Raw genomic sequence first — 22,019 nt, forward strand, 5'->3', positions numbered from 1 at the left:
CTCCTTATGCTGCCCTGCGATTTGTCTCAAAACCACCCCTTGAACAACCGTTTTTTGTGCCTCCCAGAGTGAGACGGAGGAACGGACTGAGCCCAGGTTTTCCTGGAAATACAGGCCGGTTTCGGTCAAGACTTTATCCCTGATAGGGGGGGTTGTGAGATACCACGAATTAAGCGGCGCCACGCGGCCTACCGTGGGTTCCCCTACATTCAGTCTCCACAGAACGGGGAAGTGGTCCGAAATTCCCCTGGCCAAGTGTCGTACTTCTTTAACATTGCGTAAATGATGTGTGAGTGTGAGTACATAATCAATGCATGACATGGTGCCATGGGGTCCCAACAGATGTGTGTATTGGAGTTCCTCTGGGTGTAGACATCTCCAGACATCCGCCAATCTCATTGCACCTAGGAAGCTATGGATTCGTTTACGGGATAGTTCCAGGTCTTTATGGGGCCAGCGGTCCAGGGAGTCTGAAAAAATGGAGTTAAAGTCCCCCGATCAACAAACGCCCGTCCGGGAGGAACAGGAGAAGGGCGCCAAGATCAATAAAGGCCTGCATTTGGATGCCCGGCGGAATATGAACTGAGACCAAGTTAAGGGTGGCACCCTCTCAAGTTCCAGACAGGGCCACAAATCTTCCTAATGGATCCGTGCGGACTGTATCAATCAACAAGGGAAGGGATTTGCGAACAAGGAGTCAATATAATCTTTAGTCAGCATGGTCTTATCATAAAATAGCTGTTTTAAAGTCCCTTTAAAAATGCAAAGGCAGGACTTAGGTGTGACAAATAGAGCCAGATAGCCAATCTTATCACAGGCTTGTTTCACATAAACAAACCACAGGATATCTAGAGCAGATTGTATCTTGAGGCAATCCTTTATAACTAACTTATTTAATAAGGTCTCCTCCTTTACCCATATGGAATGCCACAATAAAAGGGGGATAATTTAATTCTATCCTTAGTGTAAGGAATGCCCAATATGGCATGGCAATTAGAATTAGCGCAACCGTGTGAGACCACCAGACATTTTTCAAGCAATTATTTTCCACCTGTTGCAAGATCTTTACATTGATCATGCCTGCCCCATATTTGCCACACATGTACTGGTATAGATCACAGATAGCTATTTTAAAGGTTTTGTTCCCATTTTTTTTAACAAAAGCTAGGTAAGCCATTAATGGAGTTATCAAAAAGGGCTTTCTTATTTGTTAGCATTGGTTTTCAATTATATTTCATTAGAAATAGGTTTCCTAAATAGGAGATAGATGTGGTTTCTGATATCTTTATAACATTAATAAGATGAGCGGGTTTTGTAGCCAGTTTGAAACCACAAACCATGGTAAAGGTTTACTCTTATTTATCTTAAGGTCTAACTTGTTCAGAAAAAAATAAAATCTGAATAGTTGGGGCCCTCTACCAGTTCTAGCTACTAGGACAGCATCACCTGTGTACAATCAAATGGGTAGCGGACATGCCCCAATACAGAGAGTATCCTTTGCTCTCATCTTTAAAAAGTTCTCAACACTATTGATGTAAAGGGAGAATACATAAAGGGCCAGGACACATCCTTTTCCTACAACCCTATGAATCAGAAAAGTGTCAGTTCATTCTCCATCTTTACCAAAGCGGACACAAGCAGAAGCCCACTTATAGACTTGTCTTATAAAAGATATAATGCCCTGCTCACCTCCCATCTCACTCATAATGAACCATAGTTTCGAATGAGTAACGCAGTTAAAGACTGCTGACTGATCCATGAATGAAATAAAATGTCCCCTTTTAAGCAATTGTATATTTGACAATGACTAAGCTAAGGTTTAGGCACTGGTCAACATTTCCCAGATCTTTCTTGAAGCCATATTGAGTATTAGTTACATTGCCAATCTCAGCTGCTCACTTACTCACTCACTCACTCACTCACTCACACGCACACACAATTATGACAAAATACAGCATGTCAATTTGCCTTTCCTCCCACATTACAACCTTTAATGTATCCTAAAATAGTGACACAATTCTGCCTTTTAGAAGTGTAGCTAACACACAATCACTTATGTTCTCTATTGATGCACCTGCCATAAACTGCTGTTTTATCAAACAACATAGGGGACTCGTAGTTGTGTGTAAGAGCCATGCCCTACTCCCTTTAGTGACCAGTGGAAAGCCATATTCCCAAAGACCATTAAAACAAATAAAAGAGGGAAATTAATCCTGGAGAGCTTAATCGAAGCAGACTGTATTATAGCCAATGGGAGGTTTTCCTCTGACAGCCCTGCTCATCTAACACATAAATCAGGGAATGGTGGTTCGATTTTGGATTATGTGATTGTCGATAGCACATTTTTTAGTTTCTTGAAGGACTTGATAGTGTTAGCCACCGATCTTAGTGATCATAATGTTTTGATTTTGAAGTTGAATGTATTATCTCCTCAAAAAAATCATTGGAAAATTGGGGATGATTTATTGAACTTTAATATTAAAAACAGGAAGTGCTACTGGAATTCCGGGACTATTAAAAATCTGTCCAATTTACTGGAATATACAGTAGATAACTTAACTTTATGGGAAGGCAGAGAACTAGGCTGCTTTACGTCATTTTTACAAATCTTAAAACTAAAAGCTCAAAAGCCTCTAACAGCTAAGGTAATGCCCAAAATTCCCTCTGATCTTCTTAATTTAAATAAGGAAATAAATAAGTTGGTAAGGGCCCAATACCTTTTTCCCACCCCAGACCGTAGACAAAGAATCTCACTTTTGAAGAGGAGAAGAAATAGGCTGAAGGTCAGATTAAAATGTGAGAAGGAAGATGCTCTTTGGTGTAAACTTCGTGAAGCAGCTAAGAGTGGTCGAACTAAGACCTTTTGGTCATTAATCGGGGAGGGTTGTGGGGTGAGATCCAGACCTTCTCCGATATCAATAAATGAGCAGACTTGGGTAGATTTTGTTCAGGGTCTATATAGTATTAGAACATTGGAATGTTGGGAGCTCCATTGAAAACAATGGAGTGCTCTGGGCTTATAATGGCTGGTATAAGCCTGGAGCTCCAACATTCCAATGTTTCTTTGTTCACAGCTCTGGCTGTGAACAAAGGCTTCAGGGAACCTGAGGGGATTCCAATCCCCTCACGCTCCCAAAAGGCTTTGTTTTTTTTGTTAGAACATTCTGTCCTCTAGTGACAGAATGTTCTAATAGCCTTATAGCCCTTCGTAGATGGGCTATACCGCTATTAAAGTCCCTCTCCCTTGTTAAAGGCCCTCGCCTTCGGCTCGGGGCCTTTAACGCTGGAGAGGGCCTTTAATAGCTGGTATAGCCCTCTACGGCGGGCTATAAGGCTATAGTAATGGTGAGGAGTTTGATCTTAATAAATTGCAGGAAGATTTATTTCCTTATGATCCTCCTTCCGAATTAGAAATTGAAGCCGCAATTAAAGCTCTCCGTTCGTCCGGTGCCTTAGGCCCAGATGAAATTCCAATTTCAGTATTGAAAACTCATAGTGCCTTATGGGGGAAAATTCTATACCCTGTTTTTAAAGCTTGTTATAATAATGGCATTGTTCCACACTCTTGGAAAGGGAGCTTGTTAATCCCTATCTACAAAAAGGGCGCCAGGGATTCACCTGAAAATTATAGACAAATAGCTCTCCTAGACGCTATAGGCAAGGTCTTCACCAAATGTCTATTGAATTCTATAAATGACTGGGTGACCATGTCCGCAATTCTCCCACTAGAGCAGACTGGCTTTAGAAAACAACACGGTACCTTAGATAATTCTACCGCTCTCCAAATCTTGATCGAAAAATATGTCACAGTCCGTAGAGGAGGTATTTATGGAGCATTTATTGACTTCTCTACGGCCTTTGATAAGGTGGAAAGAGTTTTGCTTTGGAGTAAGCTAATAAAGTTAGGAATGCCCCCGAGCTTATTGAAACTAGTTATCGCACTCCATACAGACACCTGGTGTAGAGTTTTAATGGGTGGTGATAGAGGACTTTCCAGGATAATACCTACCAATAATGGGCTTAAACAGGGCTGCCTGTTGGCGCCCCTGTTATTTTCCCTATACATTGCTGATTTACCTAAAGCCATATTATCTACGAGCAATGGTATTGCCCCTGTATTAGGGGGATCACCCATTGCATGCTTAATGTATGCCGACGATATTTTAATTCTGGATCTCACCCCAAAGGGTTTGAATAATCGTTTAAAAAGTTTGAACTCCTACTCCGAGGCCCACTTTTTAAAAATTAATACCTCAAAAAGTAAAATAATGTGCTTCTGTGGAAGGAGAAAACCTAAATACATCGATTATTACTGGTCTGTCGGGGGTGAAAGACTAGAAGTAGTTAAATCCTACCCCTTTCTTGGGAAGATAGTCACGAGTAATCTATCAGAAAAAACCCATACAGAGAAAAATGGTAGGAAAGCTCTCGCTCAAGGGAAGAGTCTTATCTCCTTATATAAAGCGACAGGTCGGAGGCATTTTTCCATATTGCTCGAAGTCTATCGGGCAAAAATCCCTGCATCTCTAATCTACGGACTGGAAATAGTGGACATGGCATGCTGGAAATTCTTGGATTCTATTGAAGGAAGAATTCTTCGTAATTTAGCCTCTGTAAATACTGCAAGCTCTACGTCTTCGTTAAGACAAGAATTTGGTTTGCGTAGTGCACGGTCCCAGACAGTAGCGAGTGTGGTGCGATGGGTTTTTAATATTGCTGAAGGAAAGCCTGGCACCCTGAGGTTTCAAATAAAAAATGAGTTGCTGGGTTCCTATAATGTTTACTCCTCTATTGTAAGGAACTTCAGACAGGCAATTTCTTTATTACAGATAGATGAACAAAGTCTTTTTACACTATCAGCTCCCCAACTAAAGTTATCTTTAAAGACCTCGTCTTGGGAGTTGAGTTTTAGAGCTGACAGTACGATCCGAAAATCTAAGAGAGGAATGTTCCCCCTCGGTAACTCTTGTGAAATTAAAAAACTTCAACCATATTTAGGTTGGAATCTTCCTCATGCAGCTAGGCGATTTATTTTTTTGTTGAGATATGATTTACTTCCATTGAATTGTTTATTGTTTAAATGGCATGGTGGTACAGATATCTGTGATCTTTGTAAACTTTATTCCCAGGATTTATACCATGTTGTTTTTGTTTGCCCAGCCCTTATGGTACACAGACGTAAATGGTTAAAACCTTTGTGTTTTCAGCTGGGTATTTTTACTGCTTATGATTTCATTGTAGCTATGTTTAATCCTCCAAACGAAATGTTTTGCTTTAAATTGTTCTCTTTCTTTAAATGTTTTTTAACATTGTATTGACATTTCTATTTAATTATGTAATTAATGTTGTTTTTTCTTTTTATTGATAAACTGTTATGTGGATCTCGATAGAGTTCCGTTATCATAAAAAATAAAACTTGAAACTTGAAACTTGACCAGTGGAATCAAAATAACGAAGTGTTGATAAACAAATTACCTGACATGAGTGGAGACAAAAAATAGAAAGTCAGAAAAAAGTAATGGAGGAAAACTTAAACTAAACAAAAAGCTGGATAAGAGAAAATGTCAATGCATTAAAATGTAGGAGTATAAATCAAAGTAAAATATGCAAATAATTTGTAAAGAATGGCCAACTCCGTATGCACGCCACTGGATGGATAGTCATCACTACAAGGTATAATCAACTAGTAAACGGCTAACCTTCTAAAAAAATGTGTAGTCTCACTGGAATTAAACAACAGACTTCAAATAAAAAGCAGCCACAGAGCACGTGCTTATATTACGTTAGTCAACTTGTTGTTTTCAATAATAAAAGAATGCATTCATAAAAGTTCAGAATTCTGTCATTTCTACGAGAATGGCAGCTTCTCCTTCATGTCCTTGTGCAACGTCAAATCTTTGGGATAGGCTCGAACCATTCCACGACAAAACATTACACAACGTCAAGAACTAATCTCTTGTAAGAAGTGTGAAGGGGCTTGATTATTGATTTACTAAGTTTATTTGCGACCATTAAAGGACTTATAAAGTATCTGCCTTGTAAGCAATTATTCAAGACCCATGATCTGCTTTAGAGTACCACCCAAGCATCTCAAATTGAGAATAGTCTATGGTATATGGCATTAACATGCCGAATATATTTCATAATTAGTCTCTAGTGCATAAAAACCTTCAATTAAATTTTCAAGCGCACCAAAACATTTGTAATAATTGCTGTGCATGTGTTCTCTACACAGAGATGGCCTGGAGGTCCATTACGCAGTGACGTTTGATGGGGACGCGGAGGCCATCAGTAATGCAACTTTGGATCTGATCAACCTTCAGTCCAATAAGGTGGAAGACAACTTCTTCGATGAGGGCGAGGATATACCTACAGTCATGTACACAGTCAGTGATTTCAGAAATTACATTGCGGAAGCCCTGCACCAGGAGATGATGTCAACAAATTATACACTGGATATGGATCCAAATACACTGCAGCTCATCAACGGTTGGTATACAGCAAACACATCTTTTGCTTGCATGCCAAAATGGTTTATTGCTCTTCATAATAAAAAGCTGAAAAGTGGTTAATATATAAGGGCCCGATTCACAGGAAATGTTAGATAAAATCCTAAACGTACTACTTTTGGTATTCACAGAAGGCATTTAGTAGTAGTAAAGTTTGGACTCCTAACTTTACTACTACTAAACTAGGATAAAATCCTAAACTTACTACTTTTGGCATTCACAGAAGGCATTTAGGAGTCCTAACTTTTCTACTACTAAATGCCTTCTGTGAATACCAAAAGTAGTAGGTTTAGGATTTCATCTCAGATTAGTTCTGTGAATTGGCTTGGATATGTCTATTGAAAAACTGCAAATGGTCACAAATGTTGGTAGGTCGCTGCTCTATATTTTATTACCTGCTAATAATGTGGATCCATCCCTAAGATGTCTGTATTGGCTTCAATGTATCAGATGCAACCAAAAGATGCCAATTTTACCGGCCTCCACCACCCATTATCGCCCCCTCCTCACACTCAATCAGGTGCTCTAGCTTTCTCTTCTGTGGGGACATCTTAGTAAAGCACTCCCTGAAAACACTCTATTACCACCTTGACATAATACAACTACAAATTGAAATGTTGCTATCAATGGTGCATCAGGTGGGGTGGCACAGGGGCATAGGACTGTAAGGGCCAGCTTGACTCCATTTATGGGTGTTTTGTATTACCAGCTACATGGTTGGGACAATTTTCAATGCTTGCCTTATGCCACTGAATGCATAACTGTAACAATGTAAATGTTATCCACTTCTTTTTGTCATACAGAGTAAATATGCATGAAATGCACACTAACTTTCGCCATTGTATTCTTTATGTTTATTCAAAAGCACGGGCCCACCGTTGTAATTTCTATCTACTCTGCACTTTATCTATTATTGGATTGTATGTGAGTATTCATGCGACATATGTATAGCGTAAACATAGCCAATGATTGAAGAGGAAGCTGCATTTTGGGAGCAGAAATGGACTGTTACTACATTGATATGTAGGGTTTAAAATGGTGCATCTTCACCTCTTTCCTAAATTGGAACAGAGTTTGAGCAGTCATGAAGGACAAAGGGCTGTTCTTTTAGATCCTTTTTTTCTTGGCAATATATTCCTTAAGGCGAGGTTTATGCCCACCAATTGCATAGGTAGTAGGAAAAACAGTGAATTATGTTGCCATCGACTCACACTTAAGACGTCAGGGTGTAGCTGTTGGTGGGCTGTTCAACACTGTGAAATGCGACTAGGAAGTCTTGCAATATCAAGAGGGCAAACTTCTCTTCATCTGTTGTCAGGCAGCCCTCATCTTTGATTGTGTAGGAAAGCTATCTCTGTACAGCAGCATGGTTTATGGCCAGATTGGCAGCCAGTCAGGAGATGGTCGGCATTAATGTGATCTTGGCGGTCAATGTAAACTGCTTTCTAAATGAGCTTGCTGTTGAAGGATTGGTGAGTAATAGATCAGATGTTTGAGTGGTCTCTTCAAGAGTGGGAAGAGTTGGCCTGCCTCGAGAGCTTCTAGGAACATTTCTTGAGTAATTGAGGTGTGTGCAGTTTTGGGAAGGGGTGTGAGAGCTTCTTGGGAGTGAGGTTCGAGGAAGAAAGAGGTGAAAACATTGTCTTCTTTGTAGATGGATTTGAGGGAGTTGAGTATGTCACCTAGATATACAAGACATAGGGCTTTGAAGGATGATCATTGTTGGATTCTACGAGAAGGGGTAGGCCTAAAATGTAAAGCAGGGTTGTCAGGAAACTGTCGGATCATTTGTATTTATTCACTGAAGACAAGGTTGAAGGCATTACACTTGTCTGTGGAGTGTGGTATAGAAGGGTCAGGACTAGGGGTTGATGTAGGGCTGGATTGTCTTGAAGAGTGTTTTGCTACATTTGGGAGCATCATTGATGATGTTTGTCTAGTCCTTGGTTTTGGCTGACATGATAAGCTGTCTGCATATTGTGCGGAGGGACGTCACTAGTGTTAGGAGTTTTGTTTTTCTTCCATTGTCTTTCCTGTCTGTGGATGAAGCGTTTGTTGCTGGCTAGATCTTTGGAGTACCAGTGTAATGAAGCTTTTGGCAGCTTTTGGATTTTCCAAGAAAAGTTCTGAATTGTTTAGAAGAGTGTTGATGTCAGACAAAGCATTGGTAAGATAAGGGATGAGTTTGAGATTTATGTTGTCAATGGAAAAATCTTTGAAGAATCAGAAGATTTGTTGTTTCTTTTATGGCAACCTTGGTGTTTTTGTTGGATACTGATTAGGGAGCTAGGAATGGGAATGTTGTTGGTATTGTCCAGGGGTATTGATTTGCATTAGAAGGTTTGTGATGTTGAGAAGGCAAGGATGTGATCTTTGGAGTTAGTTTGTTGTGTGACATGCTGTACTATCTTGTGTTTGTCAATGACACTGAAAAGGGTGTCTCTTGTTTTTTACAAGCTTACCTTGTCTGAGCGCTTGAAGTAACCTAGGAAGGTGGTGTAGGTGTCATGGATGGGTGAGGTGGTGAGAAGGTTCAAACATTCATAAATACATTCCTTGTTTAGTATGTAAGGTCGAAGATGAGATGGAAAGAGGCAGTTGAAAGTTGGCATGTGAGGAGCTGGACAGAGTTGAGTGTAGTTTACTTGCCTGAAGTGCAGGACCAGGGAGGGGGAGACCTTCTTTTTATGTTCGTCATCGGCTCAGTGGACGCTGTAGCCTGTAGGAACAAAAATGTCTAGGATGTGCTGGAAAAGAGGCTGAGCCATGTTTCTGTGATGAAGAGTATATCAAGTTTCAGATAGGTGATGAGGCCTATGAGGTGTCGAGTGTGGATTCATGCAGAGCATGCATTAATGACCATAAGCTGGAATATGTGTTTGATATCTTTAAGGTGTGTGGTAATTAGTACAGTGTGCATGCATTTGAGTCTACGTGTTATGAAGATTTGTGGTTGTGTTTGTTTGGTCATTGCAGGTTGTGAATGTAGATGATTGGAAGCCTGGAGTCCTGTGCTAGACACATGATGAGCTCTTAGCTTGTAGTATCTCACCCTAGGGGCAGTGGGTCTGGCCCATGATCCTTCCTGGCCCTAACAAGACCAACAGTTAACTCCCTTGTCTGTGTCTGACATTTGCTAGGAACATCCTGGTGGTGAGCTACCCTGAGGAGTTGAATAAAGTAGGCAGGTTGATGGGAACTGCAATGATATTTCGTACTGAAGAGGTGGATGATGGGATATGCAGTGATGTAATTTCTTTTAGAGGTGGATGCTGAGAAATCAGATACATTGTTCTGGCGTCTTGTATTACATAGGATTTAGGTGGCGAACTAGAGATGTCAATTCCTGAAGAAGTAGGTGCTGGGAAATGCAATAAAGTTGTTTCTTATAGAAGTGAATGCTTGGAAATTTATATTTTCATGCTTTCTGTTATTCATAATTGACCATGATTCTATTATTTAGTTAAATATAATAATACTACTGCTTAGAATAGTTTTGAAACTGCATTGGGGCAGGAATTGTGTAAGAATTATTATGATATGAAACCAAAAGGAACAGTCTAAGTCTTCCAAACCTCCTTTTTCATCAAGTGTCTACTTTCATGACTTGAAGTGTGTGAATATATTTGTGCATTCATTAAAGCATTTAAATGTTAAGTCTTAACAGTTTTACGAATACGTTTTTCAAATATTTTCAATACCCTGATCATGCATCAGGGCGTAATCCTGTTAGCTCATGCTGTTGGATTGAAGAGGGCACTCTGGAACTGCAAGGGAATAGGGAGCAATGAATCCATGAAACTTCTCCATATGGAGTGGTCATTTTAAACTCCACGCCTAGACCATGAAACAAAGGAATTAACACCCGAAAACCTCACCTCTTTGATTTCGTACCACTGCTTGAGTATTTAGTATCCATGTTATTCTCAATTTCTTGACCCAGTATCTTTAATTTAGGTTGACCAATAAGTAGCTGAACTTGCTTCAGACCGCTACCTAAGACTGAGATTAATTTATCATCCTCTGACTGTAAAATAGACGTGAACAAACAAGCAATAGAGCTTACTTCAACTTGTCCATCTAACATTGTCCCTCACTGTGTATTTTTAACAGAAGGACAAATCAGGGGCTGAATTTACTTCAAGTAGTCTAAGTCCATTACCCTGCCCCTGTTGCTTTTATAGGCTCAGATTCATTCCAAATTTTCGTCGATCAGAAATCTGCAATTTGTTTGCTATTATAGTGACAATATATACGTTATGTTATGTTAATATGATTTTTAAAGCACACGAATACCCGAAGGTGTCTTGGCGCTGGACCTAAGTAGCCATGACAGAAGGAGAAGAAAAGAGCATAGACTCAATGGACTTAATTAAACAACCAGGTTGTCAGACTTTTTCTGAAGGTAATGAGGGAGTTGGCCGCTCGTATATCAACTGGGAGAGTGTTCCAGAGTTCAGCTGTACAGTAGCAATATAACAACCAAAGCATCCAGTACAATTACCAGTTTTGTTGCAGTACATATCCTCATAAACCATTCTCATTCCCCAACCCAGTGTATAACTCATTCTAACCAATATAGAGGTCTTGAGAGCTGATGGGTCACTCTAGACTACACATCTATCTGACCTGCACTGTCACCCAGAGACTTACTCTTTTGAATACACAGGTGTGTGCCTAATCCCAACTTCTCTAGTATTGCATCAGCACTCTATTGCCCTTGATCTGCAATACTCACTTCATGGAACACAATTGAGTTCATGGATACTTTGATTTGATAGATGATAGGTCATATTTAAAACACTAAAAAGCCTAAGAACATACAAGCACTCGGTTTCCAACAGACACTGGTCAGACACACCCCACAAAAGGCCTGCCCTGCTAAACAGATTACTAAAGCACCAAACAAGTTAAAGATCTTTAACATTTGCCACAACTTCCTGACGAACCTCAATTCTTTGAAGGGTAGCCCATGTTCATCACAACACCACAGAAAATGCTAACTTGAGTTCTTTGAATCAAAAATCTTCAAAATGTACAAGTCAATCACGAGCACATTAAACTCCGCTCCACACTTTCTCACCCCACCACCTGTACTACTTCCTGTACTTACGTCCTTGAGACCTCTAGAGGCTGACTGGCAAAATAAGAGCATCCAACTCACAAACAAACACATGCTCCAGGGCATGCCTTAAACAACTATCAAATATTTTTTATCTGGGCATTACAAACATGATAAATGTCTTCTCTCCAATTAAAAGTTATAAAGAACTCTCTAAACCATATTAGTATCTGAAAAATGCTGAGTTTAACACCCTGGATAATTACAGGCCTAGTCTAGCCTCATTTCTTGAGCAAGAGCCTGAAAAGAATGTGAGAAAACAGCTTGAAGGACATATGAAACCCGATCCTCTCATACATGTTCACCAGTATGTGTTTAGACCCACAAAGGCACCAAAGTTGCCATAGCCAACAAAGTCGAGGGACACCTCCAGTTAACGATTGATAACAAGGAAACAGCCATCATAATCCTTGACTTATCCAGAACTATAACAGTGTTGAGCAAACAATTTTGTTGGAAGGCTTGGAACTAGGCAAAAACAGTGGGCCCATTGTTTAACTAAAGATAAATAAACTGAAGCCAAAAATGCTTTACAATGACAGTGGAGACTACCAGTTACCCATATTACATATTATGGCTCCAATGCCAGATATACAAGTCATCCATTAAGAATGCAAAAATACTCCATTACTCTCTAAGAATTTCGAAACATAATGCCCTTCTGGGCAACTACAGATGATCATCTCAGAGAGAATTGCTGCCGGAACTTCACACTGTCAATCTCGTGACACTTCATCCATAAATTTGGTTTTAAAACACTGCTGCTCTAATGATGCCTCATAAACAAGAATGCCTAACAACCAGCCTACCCAGACCAGAACAAATAGGAGAAATGGCACAGGCAGACATTAGTCTCTGATCTCTTTCAAAGAGCTCTTGAATTTTGAATTCAAATAAATAGTTAAGGCAAGTGAGACAGGTGGCTTCTTGTCAGTCCTTTGCCCTGCACAAGTCTTCATGGACATACTTGTGGCCACATTTGCTGCCTCCACAGCAAGAACCATCCTAAATAACTTGCTTCAGAAACCACTCTTTCCACCCTTAAGACCTCCACTCATCAAAAAAAGAACTCTGGACCATCAGATCCAGCCAACCAATACCCAATAGCTATGCGAATAGATTCAATGACCTACATTTAGTTACAACTATGACTTCATAGAAGAGAACAAAACACCCTTCAATCACCAACATATGAAGGAGTTATTCAAGATTCATGTTGAATGATCTGACAACTACAGTGGATGTAAATGGAGTCACAGTACTGACCTACTTAGCTAGGCCCTCTGGATTGAAAAGCGAGTTCTAGATTAACTACACTTTTCACCTGGGTGGGACTTCTTTATGTTAGTTTTGTCTCTGTGGATTCTATCTAAACTATTGCTGTGACTTCTATAATTGCAACTCTAGGTGGGCTTCTTAGGTCTACTATTGCATGTTCGTTGGATACAAAAGCTGTCACAAATGTAGGTACAATTTCACATGTGGATTGTCCCCATAAACCATACTCTAGTAAGCTCTGTGGCTTCTAGAGCTATCCCTAGACTAGCTCTACTCTCCCTTCTTGGTGAGACTGACACGCTTACAACTGTATTCTCTGTGGATTCTAAAGCTACCACTAGAGTTGCTACAGTTCCCATCTACAGACACAATCCACATCCAGGCAGGGCCCTTAACCTAAGTAAACAGGCTACCTATGAAATGTCAAACAAACTAGGAGAGAGGGCCCCACACAGCAAGGGGACAAGGCACTGTTTTAAACAATAAAATTAAGATTTCCTTGGGAGATACAGTAACATGAATGCGTACACCAGTCAATCAAACATCTGATCAGAACCTATCGCATATCTACTATGTGTATCCAAACCTCAGTACTATTGCAGTATAGAAAAGATACTAGGTTCCAATAAGGTTTCTTAGAGCTTTTCTAAGATTTTATTGAAAGTCATGAGCGCGGTTTTGTCAAGTTATGCCACACATCATTCTAGTTATATTCAAAGAGCATAGCCGTGGTTGTCCGGCATTAGTATCAGTTACATGCCTTAGTTTTGCATAGTTTACAAGATGTCATGCAATAGTGATGATGTGCCCAACCCACTTCTCATATTGTTATCTATCAACCCCCTCCTTGTTTCCCCCACCTTTCCCTGCCTCTTGAGTTTCCCTTACATCATGATCACAGTTATATCCTGTTTTGCTAGTAACAGGGCAAGGTCCACGAACTTAGTGTTCACTTTATATTTTAGTAGTTTTGGAAATCCGCCCAGGAGACACGCCAGGGGGTTGCAGGGGATTGTTCTTTCAGATACTTTATCTATGCAGGTCACTATTCCATCCCAGTGATCCTGTAAGGGTGGGCATGCCCAGACCATGTGAATCGTCTCCACGCCCTGCTCCCCACATCTGGTACATGCTGCATCCTGTGTTCCAAAGGACTTTTTAATCATCCTCTGGGTTAAATATGCCCTGTGTAGGAAATAAAAGTTGATCAGTGTAAACTGTGCTCTACGGAAGACCTTGGGTATAGTAGCCAGTATATTAGTCCAAGTCGAGTCTGTAATCGGGAGGTCAACACCCGTCTCCAATTGTTGCTTCAATTCCTTAAGGGGCTTGTTGATATCTGCCTCAGCGCTTGGTACCGGAGAGTGATGGATCCTGCTCCTATCAGTCGTCGTACAGAGGACCTGGCTGCTTTGGATGGCTGGTGGTTCTGTCAGGCCAATCCGCCAATGTCCTCTAATGGCCACTGTCACTGCTCGGTGCAACAGGAACTGTCTGAGGGGAAGGTCATAGAGCTCTTCAGCTCTTCAAACAATCCTGAAAAAAATGCCAACACGGGTCACTCCTAGTTCCACCCAGTCTTTCACTCCTCCAAGTGCTCCTTCATTGCTCAGTGCTGTTAAGCATTGTAAAGGTAAGTCAGGCATATAAGGCAGGAGGGATCAGGTGCCACACAGGCAGCAACGCCAGGCATGTTGCACTATCCTTAGTTTCCCCAGGCACTGAAGTATAGGGTCAGGGCCAGAAGGATCCGGTAAAGCAAATGGAGCCCAGGTATTAGCATCGGACCTCCTGCACAGGGTGCAGACGGTTGTGCAGCCACTGGTTGAATCATTGAATTTGGGGTGCCAGGCAATGGGCCTCAACATTCGGTGATGCCAGTCCCCCATCTGATGTGGGCACTTGCAGGTTGGCTAAGGGCACCCAGCATTGTCCTGTCTTTGATATTAGGTCTAGTTAAGAGTGAGTCCACTTCTGAAATGGTATATGTTAACCCCTAGGTACTTCATACATAAGCTTTCCCAGGTTAATCTGCGCAAATCAGGTGGAATAAGCTTAGTGTCAGTAAGATTAAATATTGATGTTTTCTGCCAGTTGATACAGAGACCGGAATTGGTCCCAAACAGCACCAACAGTGATATTGCGCCCGGTAAGTTCTCCCTCACATTGTTGAGGAAGAGGAGCATGTCATCTGCATAAAGTGCTATTTTATGGGAAACTCTGTCACTCCAAGCCCTGATAATGATTCCCTTTGTGTGGTCCACTGGCCAAGGGTTCCACTGCAGTAGCAAATAGTAATTGGGAGAGATGGCATCCCTGCCTGGTGTCCCTCCCAAGACATAGGAGTGGGAGATTACTCTTCCCGTGCTGCCCCTCGCCGTTGGGTTACCATAGAGAAGCCTGGTCCACTGGGTGAAGCCTCCGCCTAACCCTATTTTATCCAGCTCATGCTATAGGTAATCTCAACTGATGCTATTGAATGCTTTCTTGTTATTGATGGAGATGATCGCCACATTGTCCTCTCCAGGTCCAGCCGTCTCCATAATAGATAGGAGCTATAGAATATTTAAAGCTGTATTCTGTCCCATTATAAACACACTTTGATCTTTGTGGATGAGCCTGGACATATGAGGGAGGAGGCGAGTTGCTAATATATATGATTTAAGATTTTATAATCCATATTCAACATTGATAATAGACGATAAGATTGCACATCATGAAGTGACCTACCAGCATTAGCTCCACCAGTGCCTCACTAGTTGTTGGCAGGAGGCTACCACTTTCCCGAGCAGTGTCAGAGTTTCACAAGTTTTGTGGGACAGCTCCCCCACAAATGCAGCATAGAATTCTACTGGGAATCTGTTGGTTCTTAGTACCCTGCCTCTCGCCTTGGCCTTGATTTCCGTCCGGACCTCCTGAAGGGTTACCGGTCACCCCAACTCATCGGCAGTCTGTCCATCAAGGCTTGGTAGGTCTATGGGTCCAGAAACTCTGTTCGAGCCCTTGGTGATGATGTGGGGGGAGCATACAGGGTCATGTAATAGTTCTTAAATCCATGGTTGATATCCCTTTGCCCATGCTGTCTGTCTTTATTTTCTGAGTATATTTCAAGTTTCAGGAGCTCCTGGGCAATGGGCTGCCAAACACTGCTCCAGCTTTGTCCCACTATGCATGTGCCTGGGTCATTTAATGGCGATAATGGAAGCAGCAGAGTTTCTCCGTGCAGTCCCCAAGCAACTCCCTTGCTTCTATTAGCTGGTGCTGCAGGTCTGGTCACCCTGGACATGCCTTTTTCAAGTCCTGCACCCCAGCCTCCTGGGCCATCACCTCAATTATAAGGGTACGTCGGACTTCTACTACTTAAAGGCATCCCATTCAGTCAGGAGAGAGGCCCTTGTATGGGCATTACCTGCAAAATAGTCAAGAATAGCGTCTCCTATTGTCTGCCAGAATACTGGTTGCTTCAAGGTCTCGTCTTTCAGACGCCAGTCAGGAATTACCGGTCTCTTTCTGTGGCAATTCAGTGTAAGCATGATGGGATTATGGCCACTATAGGCAAGTCATGCCCCTCCAGCCTGCCCGATATCAGGACATACTTTTAATTGGGGTCAATGAGTTCACCTGTCTTTTGAAACGGACCCCAGGGCAGACCCAGGTTAAGACACCCTGGGCAAATGCAGAATATGTAGTGGTGAATAATTGCCCCTTCCACCTCTTGTGCAACGTATCTCTCTCAGGGCCAGTCAGATGAATTTCTTGGAACAGGGCAACAAGCGCTCCTCTCCGTTTTAGATAGGCATGTATTTTATATCTCTTGGACAGGTGAACTCATTGACCCCAGCCCTCAGCCACACAGTGACTTAGGAACCCCGGGGGAAGACCTCAAGAGTTTGTATGTGCTGGAATTCACCTATCCTGGCACTGTGGTGTAATCAATATCCAAGGATTCTCTGTACAACGGTGTGTGCTTGGCTTGGTCCCTGGTCCGGGAATCCGCAGGGGAGGGAGTCCTCCAAACCCCAGGTAGTCTGTTGGCGAGGCAACCAGCAACCCCGCAGGTGCATGCACATCCAGTGTGCAAGTACTGGCAGATGATGGGCAGAAAATTGGGGGCATATTGCTACTGTGTTTTCCCTCTGTGTTTTAGCTGGGAGGTTGAGCCAACCTTGGGGTTGAGATTAATTTGTGGCATTGAGCACTGGGGCACCACCCCAAGCGTCTTCAGCATTCCCAGTCAGGCACACCAGCTGTAGTGTTCCCAGCAACCCTAGTTCCCACCACCAACCCTCTTCTCACCATGCCCGGCTTTGCTTATTTTCTACCGCCATGCTCCGATGCCAAATGCCAGGTCACTTTTTCTCCCCTGGGACGGCGGGAGCAAATGGCCACCGGCTCAGCAGCTTCTTTTCCTTTACATTATTGGGCCCTGTTGTATAGCAGCGGGGTTCGAGTGGCATGCTCAGCCATGGAAGGGTTCGACCACGAGCCAAGCCCTCAGTATGCACCTGGGATCCCCGGTACAGCTGTTTACTCTGGGCCCTGAAGGCTACTTCTCTGAACAGACCTCAGGCTCCAAGCACCCTCCCGTTCCCGACAATGTATTTATTGTCCCTGCTGCACCCATTTTCCCCAGATCATGGGGAGGAGGCCAGCCACCAGGATACTGCAACCCCTGTCTCCTCACCTTGTAGATGTTCTCTGCAGAGGCTTGGGTGGGGGAATCAGGCCCTGTGATTGCCACTGCAGTCACCCAGCTCCAATACCAGAGTACCTCTGCGGCCCACGCATGCTCTTGGAGCTTGCCGCCGAATGCGTTCTTCCTCCCCATCTGCTCACCTCCACCCTCACCAGATATAATTCGGCAAAAGGCCGCCACTGATGTCATGCCCTTGCAGTTCCGGTGCACACAGCTAGTGATGGAGCTGTTTATCCCCTACTGCCTGCAAGCTGTCTGGACTTTTGTCAAGCTGCCAGATGCAGAGACCAGGGGACACAGCTAGCTATCCCCCAGTTGCCCTTCTGGTGGCAAGACCGGCCGGGGTGTCTCAGGATGCTGTTGGATGGTAGTGCTCGGCCGGACACACTGCAGTTACACGTCTAATTCCATTGGCATCAGGCCAAAACCCCAGTCAAGGTACAACCTTAACGTATTTCTGCTTCCCTTCCTAAATTTTCTACCTTTGCAACTACTTAGGCTCAATCTGCTACTAATGTTGCAGCAGGTCTAGCAATCTCTCCATAACCCTGTTCACAATGGTTCCTCTTACTCCTATCTCTGGAGTACTTCGAGGCTCAGTCATCTCACTACTTCTGTTCAACTTCCACTTCATCATGGTGCTGGATCGCATCTTGCTGTTGAATCTAACCCACTACAGCCATGCAAATGGCATTCAGATTATCTGGTAAACACAGAGTAGTTAGACCATTCAGGACTTTCTGAGGCGTTTGATGAATGAATACTGCTTAACCACCTTAACCTTAACTTCTTTGAAACTAAGACCTTAATCTACAGACAAAGGAAGAACCTTAACCTTAACTTCTTTGAAACTAAGACCTTAATCTACAGACAAAGGAAGAACTACACAACTCCATTTATATGGCCCTATAAACCCTTCCCTCAGTAGTGACATTACATGAAATAGGGAATCTACTGGTGATAATGGCCTTCAACCTATACCTGATGCCTCAAGTGACTATACTCACAAGGAGCACCTTTTACACTGTGCAAACCTCTCAATGCATCTTCCCAGAGCTAGTTTTCCCTCAGAACATGCAGCCATTATCACCCTTGTACTGTCTTGATTAAAGTTGACAAATAGTGTTTAGCAAGTAGCTGCAACGGTGCCCTAAAGCTTTGCTCATGGAAACATGTAACATCAGTGCTACAAGTATTTCACTGGCTATCTTCAGCAAGACACTCCACATTCTAGAAACTGTGCATTACCCACAGAGCCACTCAGTGCATGGGCAAATGATTCACCCAAGCAAAGTTTCAAAGACACAGAACAAAATGTCTCATTCCGAACCATCATCCTCCCTCCACGAAAAAACACATTTGGATAAATGCCTCCTTCATACATGTTGCAAAAATATGAAATTCCCTCCCCACAAAACAAACTCTTTTTTATTTGATAAACAAACGTTTATTGTTTTATATAGGCATGTCATATTGAACTGACACAAAACCTCAATTGTGGCAGACATTGGAGAATTCCAGTGGTAAAAATTGGCATAATCGCAACATATGCATAGCAATAACTTTGGTCACATAACTCTTGTTCACAGCAGGTCTATTACCAGCACTCAATACCATTCCCCCCATATTTCTGCATGCTTGACCGCGCATCCCCGTGCCCCACAGCGTGGCCTCTGCAATTGGGCACACCAGTCTACCCAGAGGAATACACTGGGCCAGCGTCGGGAGCCTGGAGTTCTTCCAGCGGGCAGCGAAGTCACGTTTGGCAATAGCAGAGCTATCCCTCCTGCACCCTCAAGTACCCCCGTTAGTATTGAAAATGTGGGAAGGTATATGTCGAGGTTTAGGACATCAGAGAGATCGGACACCGCCCTGTCCCAGTAGCATGCGATCACTGGACAGGACCACACCACATGAAAGATATCAGCCAGAGGCTGGGAGCAGAGGAAACATGACGGGCTGGCTGGGAAGTGATCCAGCTCAATGTAGCCTGTTCAGGGAGAGATAAGTGGTTGGTTGGAAATGTGTTCGCACTAGACGTATTCGTGAATATATGGCAAGTACCTTGGGGGTCATCAATGCATCCTGCCAGTCTGAGTCTTCCAATGGGCCAAGTGATCCCTCCCAACGCGATTTGAGTGCCGTCATCATGTCTGGGGTGTTAATAATTACTGTTCTGCAAATTTGGGAGATTCCACTCCCACCCAATAGTCCCATTATGACCTTCACCTCCATCAGACTGAGTTATGGTATTGAGATGTCCAAGGAGATATGTACTCGCAGTGCTTGCTGTGATTGTAGGTATTTGTGAAATTGTGTGCTGGACAAGGAGTACATCTGTTGGAGCTCATGAAAGGAAGTCATATGGACACTGTGAGAAGTTGGCCTGGTATATGATGATCACTATTCTAGTGAGCCAATTTGGAAAAAGGGGACCCCTACTCCTAATGCATTCACTACTCGTAGGGAATAAATTAAACTATTTTTTGAAAAGCGAACAGTAGTTAGCTTAATAATTAAGCCAAAAAACCCAAGGAAACCAATCCGCTAATTAGATGACTGTTGTGACATGTAAACAAAATTGATAGAGACAAAACTTACTGTTTGTATACAAAATAGTTTTTTTAGTTTATTTAAATAATTTTTTTCATTTTTGTTGAGAGTTTCTCTTATAAAAATACATATATTCAATTAAAAAGTCAATGACATACATTTTGTGATTCAAGAAGATTGTGAAAACATACTGGAAAACAAAAACAAAGGGAAACAAACATGACACAAATGACTATGTTATTAGTTCGGGCTCGTGGAGTAAGCAAAGTGGTGGATGGAGACTCTACGCGCATTTCGGCTATTGCCTTCTTCAGGAGTCCGTCATTTGCAATTTGGACAAAAAACACAACACTGAAAGACATATAGAAACCATGTCACAAAAAAACGGTAAATTTGATGATATCATACTGTTGTTATGATTACATTATAGCAACCTTGGGCCTAGGTCTAATTTATATAAATACGCACTACACAGAAATTACCTAAATGGATGTTCATATGGTGTTTACATGTGATATACAACAGAGCAGTTACAAATACAAAAAACATTTTGCTTTGATTTCATGAGGTGATTTAGTATATGATACATGGATGCTCTAAACGTATATTGAATCTTTTTTTTTTTTTAGTAGTATAATCTTCGGTAAAAATTTCAACATAAAAGAATACATTTTCAACAATTATACATTACTTTCCGTTAAAAGAAAAGGATAAGAACATTAGATAAAACCTGGCACAATAAAATTCCTGGTTAAAATGAAACCTACATATTTACAGTACATTGGGTGTTTACTGTGGGGCCCGGTTCAAACCTTCTCATCAATACATTGTTAACTAATTGATAGGATGACATCAAGCTATACTAAACTCAGCTTAACCTACGGCCAATGGGTGCCGACTATTTGTTTGACAGGGGCAGGGTTTGCTGCTTTAACCTCCTAATACGGGTCAGCCATGCACTGCCCAGGAATTTGGCCACCCGCATACCATGACTGTGGAAGCTGAGTCAGTGGTGAGGACTCGTAAAGCCATTCTGTGGCACCTCAAACCCAGCCCCTTACATACTGGTTTCAACCATACCTTCCTAGCAGTTTTATATGCGGGGCAGGCAAACAATAAGTGCGCCACAGACTCCTTCGGGGCCGCGCACCCAGGGCATGGGCGCGTCGGGCCATCAACATTAGACCACCCCGAAGTAAACTCATGTACCGGAAGGGTCCCATACCTCAACTTTAAATAAAGGGCTCTGTCTAGAGGCTTGGTTATAAGGTCGAGGAAGGGTTCCAGCTTCCTGGACCACTTAACCTTTAAGAACCGCTCTGTAAGTGAGCCCCCTACGCCACTGCGTATTGCCTCTGCCTGCACCCAATCCCAGTATAACTTCTTGATCACTGGTTTGGGAGGTGGCATTTGGCTCTCCCACACATCCCTTAGGCCCAATTGCACCACCAGCTGCCTCACATTGTACAGCTACCTGATCTTATTACTGGTGTCTAGCAATATTAATTCATCCAATACGGCAGCATAGTTAGCGAGCTCCTCGGACCTTCGCAGCCTCACCCAAAACAGTAAGGGGCGCAGCCGCACTAACTCTTTAATGGATCGCCTGCCCAGATCAAGCCGCAGGGGGATTAGCGGAGTGGAAACGGGAAGAGCCACCAAGTCCCTAAAAAACGTATTTTCCGCTGCTACTAGCTCTGACACATTTTCAAACCCCCACAGCTCGGAGCCATATAGTGCAGCCGGGAGTATCTGGCCCTCATAAATTGCCATAACTGGAGCCACGGGTTTGCTCGTTGATTCCCGCTGCTCTCTCAGAGTCACCCCTGACACTCTTTTATGGCTAAGTAACATTTTAGCC

General features: G+C 42.6%; 1 protein-coding gene across 1 annotated transcript in view; it reads left to right on the forward strand.

The window, feature by feature from the left end:
* Window positions 1–22,019, forward strand: part of IMPG2 (interphotoreceptor matrix proteoglycan 2) — a 904,006-nt gene that overhangs the window by 563,299 nt on the left and 318,688 nt on the right. Inside the window, exon 12 of the mRNA XM_086934482.1 lies at window positions 6,236–6,489. Coding sequence (XP_086790608.1) covers window positions 6,236–6,489 — 254 coding nt within the window. The remainder of the gene's footprint in view (window positions 1–6,235; window positions 6,490–22,019) is intronic.

This window comes from Lissotriton vulgaris, chromosome 8 (genome assembly GCF_964263255.1).
Source record: "Lissotriton vulgaris chromosome 8, aLisVul1.2, whole genome shotgun sequence".
Taxonomy (NCBI): Eukaryota; Metazoa; Chordata; class Amphibia; order Caudata; family Salamandridae; genus Lissotriton; species Lissotriton vulgaris.